At 34.9% G+C, this 23,549-nt stretch overlaps 1 protein-coding gene across 6 annotated transcripts in view; it reads right to left on the reverse strand.

Annotated features, from left to right (window-relative positions):
- Window positions 1–437: 437 nt before the first annotated feature.
- The window catches only part of ZNF638 (zinc finger protein 638), a 159,171-nt gene continuing 136,059 nt past the window's right edge, over window positions 438–23,549 (reverse strand). For 2 of the 6 annotated variants that reach the window (XM_017521991.2, XM_017521994.2), the window contains exons 18-28: window positions 23,468–23,509; window positions 22,813–22,947; window positions 20,500–20,625; window positions 16,445–16,482; window positions 11,137–12,364; window positions 10,483–10,548; window positions 8,118–9,072; window positions 6,866–6,970; window positions 3,794–3,895; window positions 2,281–2,399; window positions 438–800 (exon numbers count right to left, since the gene is read on the reverse strand). In XM_017521991.2, coding sequence (XP_017377480.2) covers window positions 735–800; window positions 2,281–2,399; window positions 3,794–3,895; window positions 6,866–6,970; window positions 8,118–9,072; window positions 10,483–10,548; window positions 11,137–12,364; window positions 16,445–16,482; window positions 20,500–20,625; window positions 22,813–22,947; window positions 23,468–23,509 — 2,982 coding nt within the window. In that variant the 3' untranslated portion in view covers window positions 438–734. The remainder of the gene's footprint in view (window positions 801–2,280; window positions 2,400–3,793; window positions 3,896–6,865; window positions 6,971–8,117; window positions 9,073–10,482; window positions 10,549–11,136; window positions 12,365–16,444; window positions 16,483–20,499; window positions 20,626–22,812; window positions 22,948–23,467; window positions 23,510–23,549) is intronic. The other 4 variants (XM_017521993.2, XM_017521992.2, XM_037736138.1 and 1 more) reach the window with 3 other exon arrangements.

The raw sequence follows: 23,549 nt of genomic DNA on the forward strand, positions 1-23,549 counted from the left end.
ACATTCAATTATTTTTTTGTGCCTTTAAAACGTCTTATAAACATATTCAACTGTAATTCAAATGGTTTTAAAAGCTACTCTGGTGGCCCACAAGAAGTAATGGCTGCTCTATACATTCAAGCTAATAATAAATGACTAGCTTGGTGTTACCTTAAATGGGTTCTGGCAGAACAGCAGGTGTTAACCAGAAGCAGAAAAAATAACTTTACAACACATATAAAAATCAAGCAGTTTCATTCAAACCTATCTGGGCAAACGTGCTGTAATCTAAATTTACACAGAAAAAAATTAGAATTTTAAGAAACCTATGACCTGTATATATACATGAATGATTGAAGCAAAGTAAAACAGTGTCATGCTATGACTTCCAGCGATACATGAAGAATTCCCAAACATCCGAAATCACAGGAGTTGTAGTGAAAAAACTTGTCTGCAAACAGAGGCAAGGAAGTCTTTAATAAATCAGCCACAAACACAGATGATATTTTAAATATACAGTAGGAACATTTATTTTAACACTTCTAAAAGATATTTCTCCATGCCTGATGATTTGATATAAAAATCAAACCCATCATACTTTCCCCATCAGTCTCTCTACATCAAGGGTAATCAGAAATTTGTACAACACGAGTATTTGCTTCTGAAACGAAAATTACAAATTAAATGATAACAAAAATACACAAATCAACTGGACCCTAAACAAATTTCTAGTGAATTCTTTCCCCTTCCCCCAATCACCTAGAGCTTCTTTCTTCAGCCTCATTCTGTTCCTTTTCCTTTCTTTGCTTGGCCATGAATTTCTGTTAAAAGCAATTTGAAACATGAAATACTTATTAGATGTTGTTCTGCTATGTGTGCAAGCTTATGTGCTGTATATCATTCTACTTATAATTTAAGAGACTGATCCTACAAAATAAATATTATAAACACAGTGCCTTATATGAACATTTCTTCCTTTCATTCATCAGTCATCTGATGTTTACAGTACACCAGGTATTACGCTTGGTGCCTGAGGATGCAATGGGCAACAAGAGAGTTAGGATCTTTTATACCATAGAGCTTACATTCTAATGAGAGGAAAAAAACAATAAAAGAAAGAAAGAAAATAATTTGGGGGGAGGTGGTAGGCACTTTAAAAAAGAGTTAAACAAGTAATTGAGGTTGAACTTTTTTGGGGGTTCTACTTAACTCTTTCTTATGCAAAGACCTTTCTGGGGAACTGACACTTGAGATGAAAAACATGAGAAAGAACTGGCCATGCAAGTAGGATTGGGAAGGGGCAAAAGAACAGCAATATGAAGGTGCAAAGGCAGCAACAGGCCTCTTATGTATGGAAAAACAAAACAAAGAGAGCCAGAAAAGCTGAAATACAAAAAGCAATTTAAAAAACTGAGTTCAGAGAAGTAGAAAAGAATCAGATCATGCAGGGCTTTAGACCCAAAAGAAGTTTGTATATTAGACCAAGTGCAATATGAAGCTACTAGAAGATTTTAAACGGAAAAATGACATGATAAACTAAGTTAAGCACACAGGTAGCAAAGCACAATGTCTAAGTTTGGGCCTAGGATGAAATAGAGCTGAGCTCAAATCCTAGGTCTGCTATTAACTAGTTATGTGACCTTGGGTTTAGATACGTAACCTCCTCAAGTCTATTTTCTCATCTTTAAAATTGGAATAATAGCATCTACCTCATAAAGTTGATGAGGAGATTAAATAAGCTTCCAGCACAGAACAATTCAATAAATGTTAGATGAGTGTGACACAAATTCAACAGAGAGGATATATAAAATTATCAAATATTCAGCAGGAACTAGAACCACCGCTTCAATTATGGCTAATGATGATTCTCTAGAGTAATATTTCTTAAAGATGTATACAATTTAAAAAAGATATTATGATTAAATGAGTTTGATAAATGGGTTGCATAAAGTTAAGCTGGATTCATTTTCATTGGACAATTCAGAAACTTTAATATGCTAACACATACATGACTGAAGAGGGCATCAAAATATGCAGTTTTTAACTTTAATAACAGAGTGTCATATGAGACTAGTGATCTGCAGAATCTACTCTGGCAAATGTTGCTGTTCAAGGAAAAGAATAAGGGCTAGACATTACTAGCAAGGTACACTGAAGGAGAAAACAGCATTTTGAATTTAAGTGGAATACACTGGCATAAACATTCTCCTAAAGTGAGAAAAAAATGTTTGGGGTAGATAAATAATTTGATTCTAAGACAATAACACCACCTCAAGATTTTGTAAGAATTTTAAAAATTACCTCAGTATTTTGCTTATGACGTGTACTCTTGCAGTGATTTGTCATTGCTTTTTCACCTGAGTAGAAGAGGGAACAAATTGGACAGAAGAATCCAGCCTTAGGTACAAGAAAGTCTAATTCTAGAGAATAAGAAGAGACAAGAGGAAAATTAGCAAGAATTTATCTCCAGTTGTGTTCATAAATTCACTTATTTATTTGAGCCTGTCGTCCAGGCTGGAGTGCAGTGGCACAATCTCAGCTCACTGCAACCCTCTGCCTCCTGAGTTCAAGTGATTCTCCTGCCTCAGCCTCCCAAATAGCTGGGATTACAGGTGCATGGCACCATACCCTGCTAATTTTGTATTTTTAGTAGAGATGGGTTTTTACCATGTTGCCAAGGCTGGTCTCGAACTCCTGACCTCAGGTGATCTGCCCGCCTTGGCCTCCCAAAGTGCTGGGCTTACAGGTGTGAGCCACCATGCCTGGCCTCCATCAATTTATTTAAACATGACAAAAATACTAAGCATAGTATATACTTAAATACAAGCACAGTATACACTGCTATAAATTTAGGGATAACTCTTTATTTCATTAACACATTCTATAATATTCTAGAGCCTCTGGGGAATGCCAGTATGCCACTACTTTGGTATACTGCCAAGCTAAACAGATTCCCACAGAGCATCTTCAGATAACAAAGAACAGTTCAATAATCCTTCAGAATACCAAGTCATTAGATAAGAATCTAACAGTCTAAAAGAAACCTCTGGCTGAGAGCTGTGGCTCGATCCTGTAATCTCAGCATTTTGGGAGGCCAACGTTGGCAGACTGCTTGAGCTCAAGGGTTTAAGACTAGCCTAAGCAACACTATGAAACCCTGTATCTACCGAAAATACAAAAATTATCCAGGTGTGGTGGTAGACGCCTGTAGTCCCAGCTACTCAGGAGGCTGAGGTGAAAGGATTGGTTGAGCCCAGGAGGAAGGGGCTGCAGTGAGCTGAGATCACACCACTGTACTCCAGCCTAGGTGACAGAGACCCTATCTCAAAATAAAATATAATAAAGTAAACCTCTTAGGAATCTCGTTAAAATACAAGAAAGAAAAGAGACGGAATGATGGGCAACTGTCTGATTGAGGAGTATGCTGGCTGAATAAGGTCACCTTCAACTTACCTTAGCTTACTATGAACAAAGTTGGCTAGCAAAGATTTTCAGCATGTTCTGCTTAGCTGGAATGAGTTTCTGCCTGGGCAAGTATAACTAAATTCTCAACAGAGTGGCGAAGAAAGCTCCAGGAATAAAAGAGGAGATACATCCCAGATTTCAAAAATGCAATAAAAATATCCTTCTCAGGTAAAACAGCCCAGTCACAACTGTCTTAAAAAATGCCACTGTGTAAAACATGCAAAATTTCCACTATAAAATGACAATGCAGGCGAAATTACCCAATTACTTATCTAAACAATGTAACAGTTATTACAGTGTTGAATTTTTATTTCATATGGATAAGAAAAAAATGTCATTTTAACTTTACCTTCAGGGACATCAGATGCCACCGATTTGCCTAAAGAAGAGTCTTCAGTCTTCTTGCGTTTTCGCTCTGGTTCTGAATCCTTTAATTCAGATTCCTCATCAACTAAAATTTTTCAAGGGAAAAAAGCTATTCAGAATAGATTTACAGACTTCGTAAAGTTAACACTGGATAAATCTTACGTTAAGACTCAGGGGAACCCTCCCTTGGTTAATCCCATCTGACTATTCTTCACACAATGTTCTCCAAGATTCTTTGATGTGATGAATAAATGGGTAAATCCATTCAAATGGATTTAGGAATATAAGCCTAAAGCTAACAGAAAATTTTATTTATATATGTTACAGGCAAAATTTAAAGAGTAATACAAGTTGTTCAAGTCCTATAGTTACTGGCAAGAGAACTCATATATGCAAAGTGCTGAGTTGAGCAGAGTGAAGATTAAGGAAAAAGGATACCAGCAGAAATTGATTCTATGGCCCAATACTGAGGCCCTTCCAACCTAGAAAATTGAGCCTAAACTGACAGCCTAAGATCGCTGTTAAAATCACAAATAAAATTAATACAAATGTTAAAGCCCACCAAAGTGAATAACAAGTAAGAAGCACTCAATGTTAGCAGAATTTGAATACTACGATCTTGGGGACAGACAAAAATGAAGACTGGTTCCAAGCAATTCTGATTATCCTCAGTAGCTAGAATACCTTACTGTTGCATAATACTTGACAAAACCCTTTTACATATGTAATAATTGATTTAGCTTTCATCTCATGTAAGACAGGCAAGTCAAATCATCATTATCCCTATTTCTTCAGAGATGGAGAAAGCACAACCAAAAGAGGTAATAAACAGGTATGCCCGAGATTGTATGGCTAGTGAGTGACATAGGCTAGAACTAAGACTTTGTGACTTCAAGTTTAGTGTTCCCTCCTTACATCTGGGCTATGTATTGTTTTGTTTTGTTTTGTTTTGTTTTTGAGATAAAGTCTCGCTGTTGCCCAGGCTGGAGTGCAGTGACACGATCTTGGCTCACTGCAACCTTGGCCTCCCTTAAGAATTGCTTAAGGGTTTAAACAATTCTCCTGCCTCAGCCTCCTGAGTAGCTGGGGTTACAGGCACATGCCGCCAGGCCTGGCTAATTTTTGTTTTTTTTAGTAGAGACAGGGTTTCACCATGTTGGTCAGGTTGGTCTTAAACTCCTGACCTCAGGTGATCCACCCGCCTTGGCCTCCCAAAGTGCTGGGATTATAGGCATGAGCCACCAATGGGCTACTCTTTGGTATTCCTGAGGGGATGGCTAGGAACTTTGAAACCACTACTTACTCTTATTCCTCACATTTTACCGATCCTCAAGTCCTAGAATCCGTTTTCTTAACTTGATGGTTAAAATAATCTGGTTTCCTTGCCTCTAATCTCTTCCTATAATTGTTTATTTCCTCATTAGAGCAATAAACTTTCTCAAACATATCTGTTCCTGCCACTCCAAAGGCACATTTATCTTAATAATATATAACATATATTAAAATGATATAATTAAAATAGATTAAAATAAATGATTTAAGTTTACAATTGTGTGGAAAATGACTTTTTCTCAAGCTAGGTCTTTTGTCAAACATATTGTTCATTAATAGAAACGTATCATATTGTTATGTAAGCAGTAACTAAATCATCCTTTTATATTACACAGTTGAAATGACGTAGTTCCAAGCAAACTGAGTGCCAAAGTTGTTCTACCATACAGAAATTCTTAAGTTGGGGGGGTGACCTCATGAAATCATGCGAGAACCTAATTACTAAACCACCACCTATAGTTTCATTATCAAAGAAATAATAGTTCAGTTTCATTGGTTATGAAAAAGAATAGACAAGGAAGAAGGAATACCCACTTGACCCTGACTTGCAAAGAGTTTCAAGAAAGAGGACATAATCAAAAGTAACCAATCATGTAAAAAGTCAAGTAAGACTAACTTCAGAAGAAAATACTTTAAAAAATCAAGTTTGGTAACAACCCAATGGGGATACATCAACATCATTTTCAGGAAGGTGGTAGGAGAAAAAAGCCAAAATACATCGAGTTCAATGGGAAATTAAGATGTAGAAGTAGGTGGTTCTTTCTAGATGCTCTGCTCTAAAAGGAAGGAGAAAAGATAGGAGCTAGAGAGATTTCAAGGTCAAAGCGATATTATTTTCAATGGGAAAGACCTGGTCAAATTTTATGTGTGTAAAGTCAAATATAAGCTGGCGGACAAGGGAGAGATCCTAGATTTACTCTGGGAAATAAAAAAGAAAGAAAGGACATCCAGTGAGAAATGGGCTAGGTGATGTATAAGGGGGAAAAGGCTAATTTTACATCTGGTTAGAAAAGAGTAAAGGAAGACCACCTGAGATAAAATTCAATGAACTCCTTGGATGGAATAATAATTGATTAAGTTTTCCTTAGAGACGGCAGGATAGGAAAAAAAAAGATGGCAATGAGGGTGCTACAATTAGAATGGTAAAAGGGATACCCTTATAGTGCTCTATTTAAATAATCATACTGGTAAGGTGATTTTTTGCTTTACCTCTCTGAATCAACAAGCCCCTTGAGAGCAGGAGCTATGTACTTTCTTTTGTCTGCCCTTTTAAACATTCTGTTATGAACAGTGCCCAACAGAATGGATATGACAAATATCTGTTGAGTGACTAAAGTATTCTAGACATATCCTTATTTGTTTCAACTTAAATTTCATAAATCCTATTAAGACTTCTTCTTTAATTCATGGCTGGCTGCTTAGAAGCATCCACAAAGCAAGGTCCACAAATAGCGGCTAGTTAATAATTTATATCTGATGAGACATCATAATCAGAATAACCTTTCAAGAATCCTTTCCACTAATCTGGCACATTCTAATTATCAATAATCCATTCTCTATAAATTACAAAGATCAAAATCTTACCAACATCTAATTAAGTTGACTTTTCCCACCCCTGATCTATTCCACTGATTTTCTATTTTTCTTCTTAGATATATCTCTGAAACCAACTACTATCTTGTGTTGTGTAACTTTCCTTCCCATTCAAACAATCCTGCGTTACCTTCACTCATCTGGAAGGCCTCTTCGCCTTTTGCTGGTTCTGTCACCACAGCTTTTTCTGATGGCAGAGTTTTCCCAATTCTAACTCTCTTGGTTGGAGTTTTAGCTTTAAAAAGAAAGTCTTAATTTATTGCTCTAGTAACAGTATTTAAATTGTTTTAATCATATTATACTGTCTGAATAACAATTTCAACATTATAATTTTTTTTTGCAAAATATACCCAAATATGGGTGGGAAGCCTACTGCTAATATAAAATAGAAGAATTCTATTCAAGAATATTCAGTTTAATCTAAACATTTCCTTTTGTTCCCAGTTATCATTTTCCAAACAACTATGCTTTTCTATCTTCTTTTCCCAGAGTGTTCTACAAATGTTTTTCTAATTTGTTCCATAAGCCTGTGGGACTTTCCTAGTATTTTGTTCTTAGTTGAGTTAAATCTTTTGAAAGGTTTTTTTTCTTTTCTTCTTTTTGGAGACAAAGTGTCTCATTCACTGTTACCAAGGCTGGAGTGCAGTGGCATGACCATGGCTTACCACAGCCTCGACCTTCTGGGCTCAAGTGATCTCTTGCCTTAGTCTCCTAAGCATCTGGGACCACAGATCCATGTCACTGCCCCTGGCTCATTTTTCAGTAGACAGAGGAGTCTTGCTAGGTTGACCAGACTGGTGTCAAACTCCTGGCCTCAAGCGACTCTCCCACCTTGGCCTCCCTAAGTGCAGTGCTGAGACAGTAAGTATGGGCCACAATGTTGGGCCTTAAGATTTTCTTAATGGAAATTATTTTAATCTCTCTCAAGTTCAGGAAGTGAGGTGCCCTACTATTCTGTATCATTACAACATTACTTTAAAACAAAACAGTTCCTTTATAAATTATTCTAAATCCTAAGTCTAAGTAAAAACCGGGAGGCAATCTGATGTAAATATTCTTCTATTTATCAAAAGTTGTCTTTTTCCCACAATACAAATATATCATTTTCATTCCAATTCTAATTTGGCTTCTTTAGTTTGTTTTCTGTTTTTTGTCATTCTTTCTTGAAGTATAACTTGGAGCAAGTTCTGCTGTATAACTCTAAAAAACTGTGAAACTTGTATACAGCTCTTTGGAAAATTTATTGTTGACTGTAACTGTCTGTTGGCTTCTGATATCAATACTGGGTGAAATTACTGGTAATGCCACAACATGCATTTTAAAATTAATTTTAAATGAAATCCCCTCATAAAACAGAAAGATTACTACTTCCAAGAATCTACCTGTTACGTGTCTTTCAATCATGGTTTTTAGATCTTCTTCCGTAACATTCTCATTTACTGGAGCCACTTGGGACAAGGCTTCAAGTTTTGTCTTTTTTGTGTCCACAGCTCTCTTCTTCCTATTCCCTTTTTTATCTGTGGGACCATCATTTTTGCTTTGTGCTAACTCAACTTTTAAATCATTATCTCCATCCTCCTCCTCTCCAACTTCATCGACAGTAACAAAATTAAGTTCTTCTTTAAGGTTGTTAAAATCAGCCAGAGAGTCTTCATCCTCTTCAGTTACTTCATCCAAAGTCACTAAATGCAAATCACTGCTGTCATCTTGTATTTCATCTACAGTAACTAAAGTAGAAGGGTCTTCAGGCATCTGAGAAGAAATGAAACCAATAGAATCCCTTACAGTATCTCCTTCATTTCCTTTCGTATTTAAAGTGGCAAAAGTTATGTCTGCTGACTCATTCAAAGGTAGCTCTTCTACTTCTCCAATTTCATCCACAGTTACCAAGCGTTCCTGTTTGAGAAGATCTTGTTCTTCAGCCACTGACAGAACAGTAACATCTTTAGGTTCACTGTGGGAAATACAATCATCTTGGTCAATCAATTCATCTAATGTAAAAAGTGAATTTGAATTTTTTACCATTTCTTCCATATTTAGTTCTTCTTCATCAATTACTTCATCCACAGTGACTAGAGCTTGTGCTAGATGTGCAGCTGCATCTTCTTCTTCCCCAATCTCATCCAATGTTACAAAAGATAGTTCTCCCTCAACACCACGAGGGGCTGAAGTTTTCCCCTTTTTCTTCTTTAAGTTAAGTTCAGAGAACGGAACATTTCTGAGAGCTTCTTTCTTTTTTCCCTTTAGTGGATTCTGCTTGGCTTGAGAAGGATTCACTTCTTCTATAACCTCATCCACAGTAACAAATTCATCCAAATTAAATGGAAATAATGGTTCCTGTTGGAAGGTTAAAAATCACAGTATTGTAAACAAATTTTGAACACTGCCTAGTTCCAAATAGTCACAATAAATGTGCATGCAGATCATCTGGGAGAATTTCAGTGCTAATTAAGTTTTCTAAAGGCTAAAATTAAGAGTTTTTTTTTTTTTTAAAGCCCCATAAATGACTTAGCTATAATGCACAAAGTATAAGCCAAAGGTAAAATCCTAACAATATCAACCTAACTCCACTTCTTAAATTCAGTAAGATTACATTTTCTAAATGATGAGTTTTGAAGTATGACACATAAAAATATTACATTTAAAGCATTTGTCAAACAATATAAAGGATTTACTGTTCCATATGTCAAACATCTAACAAGTGCTCTAGGAGATTTACTGGACTTCTAGAAGTACCTCAAATATAGTTAGAAAGTAAACAGCTAATTAGACTGTTCCATTTATCACTGTATATTGGTTACACATTAACTACAGAATACATATTTTAATAAATACAATGGTTACATTTTGAGAAAGTTGTATGGAAAAGTTATTAAGACTCAATATCTAATATAATTGTATTTGAAAACAAAGTATCTGTAATTTTTAAAATACTTACAATAGTAAAGAAGATAAATTCCTACCAGGGCTCCTGTACATTTAGTATGTTATCAGTGATCAATTGCTATTATATATAACAATGACATTAGAATATGAACCTTGTAATTTCTAGGGAGGATTATCTGCAAGCAGTTGTAGTATCAACTTAACAAAGCAAAATGAAGTAGCCATAATTCTTATTTCTCCTTTAAAGTAGTAACATTTCTCCTTGCCCCAACAACAGAGGCACAAATTCATCCCCTACCAGGTAATAAAAGTAAAATGACTGAAAAAATATTCTATGAATGGTAAAAATCTGAAATACTTAACAACCAAATATAAAATATGTTTGTTTGGCAACAGAATGTGGTACCAGTAAAGTACATCTTAGAGACCATCCACCATCCACTTAAGGTTAAATTAGAGCCAAAAGAATAACCTGTTTTAACAAAATTAGAATGAATCAAGTCAAATGTCAGTAATTCTCCTTTACAGATATGATTATTTTTTTCTGTGTCTACAACCTATTCCTGTCAGTATGAGATTGAAGGTATTTTCCTACTCTACTCTCTTCCTGTCCCCATATAACATTTTGCTCCTTCACCAAGAACACAAGGTGTTTAGGCTGACTCAAGGTCAAAAAGTAAATTAATGGTAGGATTAGAGGTAAATTAAAAATAAAACATCTCATCCCTATCCCTTGCTCTATACCTCTAACTCTCCAACATTTGTATTAACTATTATAAGGCAGGCACAAGTTATAAGATAGATGCACTGTGCTACGGAGCGATGAAAAAAAAGGGTTAGGGTCTGTTATCTACTTTTTACCTCTTTAGATTTGGAACTTCTACCAGCGGCACTTTTAGAATTCTTAGTGTTTTGTCCAGCTAAAGTCTGAAAGAGTAAATAAGAAATACAGAAAAACAGAATTTATAACCAGATTATTAAATGGTATGTATAAAAAAAAAAACCTACCAAAATACAGTCAATTATGCAAATATTTAACACATATACAAAACTAAGTCAACAGTCATTAAACAGTACAGGCACAGTCTCTACAAGCTGTAGTTAAATTCAGTTTTACTGATCTTTTTGTCCCACAGTGTCTAGTTGGGCAATCAGTGACCTGATAGAAGAAGGTTCAATTTAAGAGAGGAAACAGTTTCTCATTCAGAAGCAAAGTAGTAAATCACCTTAGGAGATTCACTGTAGACTTGTTTTTTTTTTTAATCAGTTATTTCTGACCAAATTTTTTCCAAATAATGCTTTTCAAACCTGTCAATAAATTATGAACTCAAGCTTAATACTCTAAATGTATACTGGCTGAAACAATGGAATCATTTAAGAAAAGAAAATAGGAGCTTCTGGGGTGGACTGAGGAGATGAAAGTACGAAACAAAATTACATCTCCTACTCCACAGCTACACCAGCGGAGCTAATCACTTCAAAGACACACTGCACCATTCTTCCTACCCTCCTCACCTTATTGTTGCTGTCATCCCGCTTCATGATGGAAGGTCTAGCTTCTGTTTCCTGAGATTGTTTTGTTATATCCCTGTAATCCAGTTTAGAAAGCTTGCCTTGCAGGGCTGAGATCTTTCCACTGCCTCCTCTGGTAAAACTGCTCTGAGTGGGTTTCAATTTACTGCTGTTTTCTGCCAAGCCTGACCTGGCACTTGTAGGTTTAAGTAGAGCAAATTCCTTGGCCGAAAGTTTCTTTTCAGCATTTATTTGATCTCTAAGCGCAGATTTTAGAAAACTTTTCTGATTTTCAGTTTTCGAAGCTGTAGCTTTTGCTTTAGGAGAAGAGACAACAACAGCCTTGATGCTTGATTTATTGCTAGATACATTGGATACTGCCAGAATACTAGTCTTACTAGTTTCATCAGGATTATTAGCCTGACCTACTCCTTTATTTGGGTATGCCTTGAATAAAGTATTTTCTGCAGGCTTTTCTTTCACTGATGCCAAAATCTTTTCCACCTTTTCTGCAACCATCCTACCTTCATTCTTTTCAGCCTTCTCTATTCCTATTTGAAGATCCATTCTGGTTTCCTTAGTATTAAATTCATTCTCCTCCTTTTCATCCATGTTACTTTTTTTTTCAGAAATACTCTTTTTGCCCACTGTCTTCTCATCCCCAGTGGAAACTCCTGGTACTAATGGCACAATACAAGCTGATGGCAGTATTTCTGAAACAGTTTCACGTTTTTCTACTTCGGCTATAGCTTCTACCACGGACTGTGTAACTCCAGAAAAGAAATCTTCTGCTTCAGATGGAGATTCTTCAATAACTCCTTTGATGTTCCTTTCTTCTATAAACACACCGTCAGATGGTAACAATGCTGTTTCAGGGTTAATAATTCCTGCATCTTTCTTCTCCAAGTCGCTGTTATACACCTGCTGATTTAAAGCACACTCCTCGGCATTTTCAGTGAATAGTTCAATACTGGCTGGAGTGGATGCTACAAGAGCAATTTCTTCTTTGACCTCCTCCCCTTGAGTTTCAACCTCCAATGTTTCAATAGCAAAGTTAGAATCACATGTTGCTTTTTCAGGTTCTTCCTCACAAGGTTCCTCCTGCTGTACCAAAATTTCTGTTTGCATGTTGGGTGTACTTTCTTCTTCAAGCTCATTAGGTTTAACAGAGGGACTATCAGTTGCTGTTTGGACCTCACTTTCATCAACTGGATTGTTTTTCAAGCCAGGGCTAAAAGTATTTAAAAACAAACAAAAAGAACACAAACAAAAACACAAACAAAAATCAAACTATGATGAGAATTCAACCATTATAAATAATCCTGTTGATGCCAATTGTTAAGACTTCCTGATGCATTAGTAATAAGCACTGGGAAATCCAACCAATCAGCATTAGAATGATTAAGATGTTTTGATGCAAATATGTAATATAAATTATGACTGTTGATATGTTCCTTTTGCATTCATGATTATAGTCAATATCTTCCTTCCTGTGTCAAGTTAACACCTAACATTGAAAGGCCAAATGTAAATTTTAGACACTTCAGATATTATCAGGTCCTATTCCCAACAGTGGTAATTGAAATAAAATAAATGTGTACAATTCTACAATGAAACTAATGATCCATGCACTATGATTTAAAATTAAGTGATAAAAAGAATATAAACAGAAATTGGTGGGGAGAAGAGACCAATACTGTACATCATAACACCTCTTTTTACTTTTTTGGATTTTGAATATTTTTTAAATTACTCAAGAACTGTATTATTAATAATACTTAAAAGAAAACCTTTTTCAAAGTATTCTTTGCATAATCTATTGAAGATTTAAAGTTAGTGACAAAACCTGATACAACCACCTTACGTGAACATACAGTCTTATTATAAATATTTGCCTTTGGCTATAAGAATAAGTTAAAAAAATAAACCTTCCCAATTAGAGCAATGTATAATTCTAATATTTAACTTAAATGTGTAAGTAATATTATTTAGAAGAAATGGAGGAAATGCATGGCTAAGTTATATAACTCATCTTGTTTCATCATGATCTTTCCAAATCTAAAGTATATGAAAAGTATGTGATTCTATAATTCCAGTACTTTCACTGAGGTAGATACAGACTGAGTTATTTTTAATTAATATTCTACAAATCAGAGGTTACTTTGAAGGACAAGGAAACCCTTAGCTTCCAAAAACAACACCCAACATGCTATCAATGCAAATTAAAATTTACCAAATATATTCACATAATGAGAAGCAGCAGGTTGGAGAAAGACACCGAAAAGTGATCCTATCATATCAATACCTGACTATTAACAAGTATTGACTTTCTTCTCCTAATTTTTAAGGAAGGAGAGGATGAACCATCCCCTTTTGACTTGCTTCTTAAAGGGTGCCCATGTACCCTTTAGTTAACACAAGATGATACATATCTATGTGCTGAGACGGTAATCATATTTAAGAAGTTTAGAATAAGTCGTGCTACAATATCAGGGTCTTAAATCATTTGAACTAAACTAGTCTTCCTTCAAGCCCCAAAGATTACATCCTGAGGAGAAAACTTTTCTACCAGATAAAGAAATATCTCTTGACCATAAACCTTAATGAATATTCTATTCATTGTGGAAGTTATTCTTTGCATGCTAAAATAGTTTTTATTTGAAATAATCATATCCCTTTAATTCAAAATATCAATGGCTAATTTTAACAGTTTCAAATTTTTACAATTCAAAATAAAATTTTTGGCAAAGCACAACAGTGAAAAGAAAGAGTAGTGACAGTCACAGTTACAGCAGGTACATGAATATTATTTCTCAAAACAAGCTTTTGTCTTTAAATTACAAGACTCATTTCCAATAATAAAGAATATATTCAAATTCCTGCCTCATTACTATACTACGTATTAACCCTACATAAAAGCTTTAGAAACTTAGGGCTATGTAAAAACATCTATGGGGCTAGGATAACAATGGAGACCTTGATTCCTGGCTCGGGCATATAGCGAGACTTTTCCCTTTACCATATTTAAAAATTTTCAATAAAAAATTATCTTTTACACAATCTGAACCACTATGCAGTTCCATAATTGAAACAGATAACTCAGGTCTACTCAGAAAATTATTTAGTTCCCTATTTGTCCTTGTGTGCTAGTTTTATTAAATCACAGTGTTTTATTTAGATAAGTCATTTACCAAAACCAGTATCTGCTTTCTGACTAATATGGTGGAAAGCCTCAGTATTGATCAAGTTAGTCTGAAAAGACAATTTGAAATGTCAAATGACATAAACACCAAAGTTAAACAACCACTTTGTAAAGATCAAATGAAAACACAGTCATATTCTGTGAAATACAACATAAAAGGATTCCAGAAAGTCATTTGAGATATAGATATCGCATTTGCCACTCCTCCCTCCTGCCCCCATACACCAATAATACCAGAATTTCACAGCCTTCAGAAAAACCATGCAATAAAAGCTGGGCATGAGAACAAACATAAACACTGAAATACAAATATCCTGAGAAACTTTAGACTGGGGTTTTGTAATACTAAAGATTAGTGTTTATTTCAGAGACCAACTGGGTACTTCCTAACATTAATGAATTAGAAAAATTTCATCTAGCATTTTTGTGGCCTTATATGGTAAATAAAACCTGTTTCCATCTCAACAGGATGAATACAGACATAATGTGAATTATTAAATTATGAATGTACCCACGTGAAATTTCCTCTAAACAGTATTTAAATCGTTTACATTAAACAAAAGCATCATATTCATGATGTATTGGCAACCACAAGGGCTTTAAAACAAAACAAACAACTGCATGTAGTACCAGCTACTCAGGAAGCTGAGGTGGGAAAAGAACTTGAGCTCAGGAGTTCAAGGCCAGCCTGAGTAACACATCAAGACCCTGTCTCTAAAAAAAAACACAACGAAAACAACAAATAGTATTTTCTCAGTCATCAGTGTACTCTAAAAGAAACGTTTAGTATTCTGGACCTATACCACATCCTTTTCTCTAACGTAAGTTAAAAAAATATATATATATGGGGGAATTAAGTTTTTGGTGCTGATTTTAAAAATTAATTTTATGAGGTTGAACATTATCTGTAAATTCATAAAGAAATATATTCAATTTGAAAAGCTATGTCTAAACAATGAGAAAACAATAACCAACTGCTACTGCTATAGACAACTTTTCATGCAGACCTCAAAAAAACCTTGTAAAATGAAATAAAATCGGTTTTGCCAGAGTTACCGTGGCCAGTCTTTAGGTCTATGTATACTGCTACATAGGCACCGTTTATTAAGCCCTTCATGGGCTTTCGCATTACACACTCCTGGTGGTATTATTTCTTAGGTATGTGAATGTAATTGGTATGATGACATATAACTTTTAAAACCCTGTGGTGACACACAGAGCAAACCTATTGCTTAAAGTTACTGATATGTTTTAATGTACTCATCATCTTTATCAACTAAAATAATCTGGTTTTATGAAAACACTTAGAAGAAAAATCTGTAAGACATTCTGTTTTTCAGGGATCTTAAAATCAGTACATCAAATAAACACTTTTCATATATAAACACTTTCAAACTGCTGTTTCAAACAAATATACGCTCTTACAACAAGGACTAACACACACTGATAAATCAATTAGTATACAGCAGAAAAAAGAAATATTCTAAATCAGTGATTCACATGAAGAGCAATGAAAGGCAAGTTATTAATTGGTGAAACAAGGGTGGTGATTAGGAAGACATCCATCGGAATAAGAAAGTTATTAAGGAGACGGTGTACTTTATGTGGTCAAAACAAGTCTGTAAGTCACCAGTTTGTGGAGACTTTTAAGAACAAGCTTTAATTCCTCTGATAATGTAAAACTGCATATATGTTTTCTAAAAAAATACGTGTTTGCCCCCACCAGCTGTTTTTTTAAAAGTATCAAAATACACACTGCAATTAAGTAATGTTAAAAGGTTAAAATTTTACTATGTGTTTTAGAATAGAAAAACTTAACAAAAACAATGTAATTACTGTTCATGGAGTTGAGCTGAGTCTGTTTATATATGCAGTTACTCTAAATATTCCGTAAGTACTTGAATGAGAGTAAATAAACAAAAAACAACAAACACAACTCCTAGGTCAGGCAGAACTCCAAAAGAAAACTATAACAAGTCCATACGTACACAAAATAAACATGTAGAATAGGAACTTTTTACTCCACGTGAGCCATAACTATAAAATACGGCAATGAAATTCAGAAACGAAATGCTATATAAAAGTGTTAGTAAACATAAAGCAACATACCTTTCTTCTTCTAATTCTGGGTCTTGCTCGGTTTGCACCTGTAATATAATCAGCATTTTATTAAGAGGCTATTCCACTGGATTTGAAATATTTAACTATCAAAGCAATGTTTTTAGTTAAAATTTTAGCTCAAAAAAGAAAAAACAAAAAACAAAAAACAAAAACTCTTGAAAAATGTACCAAAGCAGCTAGTGAAGTGTTTACATTACTATCAGGTTCTAGAATGTTTTCTAAGTAGATAAAAACCTCCAAAATAGGTCACACACAATAATTTATATCAAGCAATTAATGAGAAAAATAAGTTTCCTTAATAATGACATACACAAGAAACTTTTTTTACTTTAGAAGTCTGGAAATACCATCTTTTGCCTAGAATAAAATCAATACATGTGAAATATCAACATCTTCTTTGTGGAATTATTTTAAAAGACTTCTATTATAAGAGAGATCAGCTGACTAAAAAAGTTTCCTATTCAAAATACCTAGAAATGCTGGACAAAATTGAACAAGAATCCTTTTAAGGATCTGTCTGATATCTGATCAATATTTTAAATATTTATCTGATATGTGGGCCCCAAGAAAGCAATATTCGGGAGCCCCAAAAAGGGCAGGAATTAAAAATCAGTCCTTATATGCCAAGCACTGTCCTAGCTACTTGGGATGCATCAGTGAACAAAATGGCAAAATTTCTGCCATTTAGAGCTTATACATACTAGAAGGAAGCCTTTTCTGAGAAATCATGCATTCTTTGGGTAGAAACTTTCTTTCTAGAAAGATTTTGTAAGACTAAAAACTAAAAACAGTACTTTAAGGAAATTCAATGGGTCTAGAGAGGATTCCTGGCGTAGGTGTTGGGAGTCCCACAGTAAAGGGATTAACAAGTCTAGTTAATAAACTAATGATACTGACAAAATTAAAAATGATGGTTTATAAGTCCCAATCACAGAGAGTGTTTATTAGCAGCTTTCCATTCAGGAGAAGAGTATTAGAGGGGGCAGAAAAAAAAAACCAAAAAACCTGTATAATACCAGTGGAATGCTATATACCTATATTGGTCAACCTGCTTCCTTATTCATAAGGAATAACAGAAAAACAAATGCACAAAAGTGAACAACATAAGCATATAAAACCAGCTAAAGAAACGATATTTCAGACAACTGAAGAACTGAAGTGCCTCTTAAAAAACTCAAAAGAACATCCTCATAAAAATTCAAGAGAATATATCAGCTACGAGATCAGTACTGGTGTTATTTCCAGAAAAATAGAGTATTAAAAACTGAAGGGAATAAATCAAAAAATAGTAATAGAAAAACTTCCCTGGTCCGGGTATAGTGGCTCACGCCTGTAATCCCAGCACTTTGGGAGACTGAAGTGGGCAGATCACGAGGTCAGGAGTTCCAGATCAACCTGCCCAGCATGGTAAAACTCCATCTCTACTAAAAATACGGAAACTAGCTGGGCATGGTGGCGTGCGCCTGTAGTCCCAGCTACTTGGGAGGCTGAGGCAGGAGAATTGCTTGAACCCGGCAGGTGGAGGTTGCTGTGAGCCAAGATCGCACCACTGCACTCCAGCCTGGGCAACAGAGCAAGACTTCATCTTGGAGAAGAAAAGAAAAAAAAATACTTCCCTTATGTGGAGGGGGAAAAAAAACCTACCTCAACTTTCAATTTTATAAAAATCATTCTGCTCTAAGCAGGATGTGGGAAATGAGTCCCAACCCAAGATAAAACCTTACTCACTGGACTAGCAATACCAACCCTATCTTTGGAAATTTTCTTGAATCATCAAATATTTCCCTAAAGCTTTTGATCTGATTCTTCTGTCTGAAAATCTCTTCTCCTTGATATTTTCTTAGAGCTTGCTCTCTTACTTCTATCAGGTCTCTCATATAACTCTTCTGCTGGGGGACTACCAGTGGCCACTTTAAGATACACATCTCTCATATTAATCAGTCTCTTTTTTACCTTATTTATTCATAGTCATTTTACCACCTGTATCTGTTTATAGTCTATGTCCTCCACTAAAATATAATCTGAACAAAGATACTGAAACAATGTTCATCATGGTATTCCAACCCATAAAATAGGGTTAGCATAGAGAAAAGGAATTAGATAAATACTAGTTTAGGGCCAGGTACAGTGGCTCACACCTGTAATTCCAAAACTTGGGAAGGCCCAGGCTGCAGGATCACTTCAGGCCAGAAGTTTGAGACCAGCCTGGGCAACACAATGAGACCCCATCTACACAAACATAAAAAATCAAAAAATAAAATAAAATTAGCCGGGAATGGTGGCATGCACCTGTAGTCTACTCTGGAGGCTGAAGTGAGAGGATCACTTGAGCCCAGGAGTTGAGGCTGCTGTGAGCCATGATTGCACCATGGCACTCCAGCCCAGGTGACAGGAAAAATAACCTAAGCACAGAATTTTATACGTAGACAATCAATCAATGAAATACATAAGAGCAAAATAAAGTCAGTTTCAAACATCCAGAGACTCAGAAAATGTACTGCCTACACAGACTTTCTGGGGTTAAAAAAAAAATTTGAGAATGTACTCTAGCAAACAGAAAAACAATCTGTGATGTGACAGATAAAGAACCCAAGAAAAAGCAGACATAACTCAGAAAAACAATGAAAGAAAAAAAAAAAACACTCCAAGATGTGTAACTGTTTGACAAAACAAATGGTCACAAATTAAGAGTCACAAAAATACCTCTGAAAGGAGATTCCATTAAGTTACACAGACGATCAAAGTAACATGAAGACTGCCATTTTTTCCTCCCTTTCAACAACAAAATACAAACCCTAAACCATACAAGAAAGCCATAAACTTATGGAAACAAAAATGTGGCTGCACTTTTGAGAAATGACTGGGAATATAAGAAACTCACCTGTGAGTGTAGAGGTTATGAACACATATTACACATATTCGCTTCTTTATAAACCCATTCTCATTATTACTTAATTCTGCAGTAAATATCTTCATAATAATGATATCAAAAATGCAGATACTAATTTTCAGTATTTAGAATGGAGTGCTACATGCTTCGTACACAAGCTAACTATAGATAATGAAATAAAGATCACACATACTACACAAGAAGTAACATTTCAGGTTAACAAAAACCACAGATGTTGAAGAGAGAATAATATAGAGTTGATTTACTAACTCATTTTAAATAGCAGTCAATTGAAAACTGTTATAAATAAGTCAAATGTGTTATCCAGCTTAAGCTATACAAATAAAGTTCTGGGTAAGAGCTTAGGATGTGAAGTATCAATTCAGGCAGAAGTTTATGTAAATTTTCACTTGTTCAATTTTCTTTACCTCTAAGAATTTGGGACTGTATTTCTGGAATAAAGACTACAGTCAGTGTTTAATTTTGAACTTAGTTGAACATAGTAAGAACTTGAAAAATATAAATCACGAAAATTTTAAAATGCATTCTCTGCTGGGGAGCAGCTAAAAACGTTTACATTTTTTTCTGAAATTATCAGGTGAAATGAGCCACTCATTTGTGTTGAAGCTGATACCTATCATAATACATTTATTTACAGATACGCTAATTTGGATTTAGATGATGAAATTGCCTTTTTCTTTAAATAGTGCAAGATTTTTAACATATTAACAAAAAACATATGGACACCAGATATAAGGTCCTATTATATACCTCTGCTAGTAGCATACAATGGAATAGAAGGAGAAAATATCTGAGTTCAAATTTAATGCTTTCAAAGGCAGACTATTCATAGCTTTCCTACATGTACTACTGTGTAAGCCAAGAATCTATGAAATCTTATTTCATAACACAAAAACAGTTTGTAATAAATATAACTGAAATAAAAATAAGCAAAATTCTTTCTACCCAGAGGAAGCCAAAATGGATTCAAATTTATACTGCTTTATAAACTATGAAAATTGGAATACTGATTGCAAAACAAATAGTAAAAATCATCTCTAAACACAGAAACAGTCTGACTACTGCCTGAGAATGACCTTTATGTTTTCTGTATTTTCTAAAAGCATAAAAGCTGACACAAGAGAAATCTTACCTCTGGTAAGTCTATCTTTGGAGATAATGTACAGGTCAATATATGGTCACCAATGTTTTGTGGATTTTGTTTCAGAAAGCTGTACATTGACTGAGCAGATTCAGGACTATCTAACTGAAGAATCGCCTTAGGAGAAGATTAAAAAGTTATTAATAGTTCTTTAAAAAGTTAAAATTAGAATAACCACATAATCCAAAAATTCCACTTTTTAGTACATACCTAAAAGGAATGAAAGCCAAGAGCTGAACATGGATTTGTACATCCATGTTCAAAGAAGCATTATTCACAACAGACCAAAGGCAGAAGCAACCCAAAACTGTCCATCAACGGATGAGTGGGTATCAAAATGAGTTACATGAGTAAAACAGAATATTACTTGGCTTTAAAAGGGAAGAAAAATCTGACACATGCTGCAACATGGATGAACCTTGAAGACATTATGCTAAGTGACATGAGCCAGTCACAAAAAAGGAAATACAATTCCACATACATGAAGTAACTAGAGTAAATTTATAAAAACAGAAATAATGGTTGACAAGAGCTGAATTAATAATGAGTTATTGTCAAAAGGATAGAAAGCTTCAGTTCCAGAAGATGAAAATGGAAATGGATGGTGGTGATGGCTGCACAATGTGAAGGCGCTTAATATCACTGAACTAACTAACATGGTTAAAATGTTAAATTTGTGTCTTACAAATGGTAAAATCTGTGCATTTTACTGAAATAAAAATGTTAATTCTTTACAAGTTTGGAATGTATTTTTCTTTCAGGTTTCAGATGTGATTACAAAGGTAAGGTTAATCCTTATATCAAGGAAACGAGAAAACAATCCTTAAAAGGTAAAGGCAAGGCAAAACTGAAGAGAATGACAGTTATTTTTTTAATAGAGGATTAAAGATGTTTGCAAGAAAGTTGAGAATTCCTATGTGTCATCTGTTGTGCCCCACCTTCCATTCTATGTCACACTATTCATCATTCTATGTCTCACTATTTATCATATTCCATTCTATGCTCTATTTATCAATTAGAAGCATATCAAATAAATTATCTAGTTGTTTAATTAAATGCTCTTTATGAAGTAAATATTGCCCACTTTCATATAAACCCCTGCCTTTCTAGGTAATATATGGCTGATAAAAATTTAATTTTAATGAACGTATAGCTGAAATACATATTAAATACAGAAGGCATATCAAATGTACATGGAGAAGTAATTTTTGTTTCTTAAAGAGGCCAAATCAGAAAATTAAGGAATGATTATTTTATTTTTGAGACAGGATCTCGCTATGTCACCCAGACTAGAGTGTAGTGTCGTGAACACAGCTCGCTACACCCACCAACTCCTGGGCACAAGCCATCCTCCTGCCTCAGCCTCCGCAGCAGCTGGGACCACAGGCACATACGACCTTGCCCAGCTAATTTTTAAACATTCTGTAGAGACAGCATCCCACTATGTTGCCCAGGCTGGTCTCCAACTTCTGGACTCAAGCAATCCCCTTGCCTCAGCTTCCCAAAGTGCTGGGATTACAGGTGTGAGCCACTGTACCCAGCAATTATTTTATTTATACCCGTCTCTTTCCATATAAACAAACAAATAGACCTAACTCAAGTGTTTCATAGCGGGAAGGGACTTAAAGAAATATTAGGTAATTGGTGGCTCATGCCTGTAATCCCAGCACTTTGGGAGGCTGAGGTGGGCGGATCATGAGGTCAGGAGTTCAAGACCAGCCTAGCCAAAAGTTGAAACCCCATCTCTACTAAAAATACAAAAACTAGCCAGGCATGGTGGCATGTGCCTGTAATCCCAGTTACTCAGGAGAATCACTTGAACCCGAGGGGTGGAGGCTACAGTGAGCTGAGATTACGCCACTATTCTCCAGCCTGGGCAACAGAGTGACGCTCCATCTCAAAAAAAAAAAAAAGAAAAAAAAAATTAGGTATACCCCTTTCGTTTTACAATTAAGTGTAAACCAACTTAGCCAAGACCACAAAGATAGTTAAGATCAGAGCCAAAGGAATCCAGGTCTAAACTCACCAAAAAGATAATGCTGTCTACACTGTATTACCCTTCCCACCTTGTGTAAGTCTTATTTCTCCTTAAAAACTAGAACTTCTGAAAAAGAGATCATCTCTCCTTTCTTGGCACAGTCCAAAAGAAAATATTCTGGTTTATCATAATTCTGCAAAGTGGCTCATTAATGTTTATAGATGCTTCAGATCAGAAGCTGAGTTAGAAGTTGCACATCTTAAGAATATAGGGTTATTATATATTCTCTATAGAACGCATAGCTAAATTACCAGGGAACTTGTTACCTTGTTTTTATTACTTATGAATACATGGTGATCCACTTTTCCAAACTGAAGTCCAACACAAAGTACACACTGAAGTCCATCTTCTGGTAAATTATCAAGATGTACAAATCGATCATAAATTGTATCTATGTTTGCCTGCAGTTTTTCGTATTTTTTTTTTTTAACAGACAGCATAGGAAAAAAAAAAAAAAAACACCACAGATGAAGCAACAAATGGTAAAACAGATTAACATTAATTTAGTATTACAGAGGTCAGATGATGTCCTCTCCCAAGAGTAAGAAAATGACTACATGGGGATGACAGTGGGCTCTTAATTTTACATATACATAATCAGCAAAACGATGTACTAAAATGGGCAGTACAGTATTTCTACTATCAATGTAACATTTACCCAAAACATCCTCAGGCAGAATATTGACTTATTAGACCACTTAGTATGCAATCCAGTACCCGAAAAATTTTTCGCATCAAAGACTACAATAACCATTTATTTTTGTATTTTTACCAAGAAGACCCATCTGACATCTCCATCACCTCAATATCTTAAAATTACTTCTAAAGTTTTAATTCCTAAAAGGTGAACAAATAAAGTAAAACAATCAATGTTTCCATCAATTAAAAAAGTATACAAGAGTATTTACATGCAAAACTTACCTCTGGGTCATTTTCTTTTACCAAGGTTGTAAATATAGCTTCCTAAAAAGCCAAAAATAGATACAGGTTGATGGTATAAGCT

The sequence above is a fragment of the Cebus imitator genome, unplaced genomic scaffold (genome assembly GCF_001604975.1).
Source record: "Cebus imitator isolate Cc_AM_T3 unplaced genomic scaffold, Cebus_imitator-1.0 Scaffold23, whole genome shotgun sequence".
Classification (NCBI taxonomy): Eukaryota; Metazoa; Chordata; class Mammalia; order Primates; family Cebidae; genus Cebus; species Cebus imitator.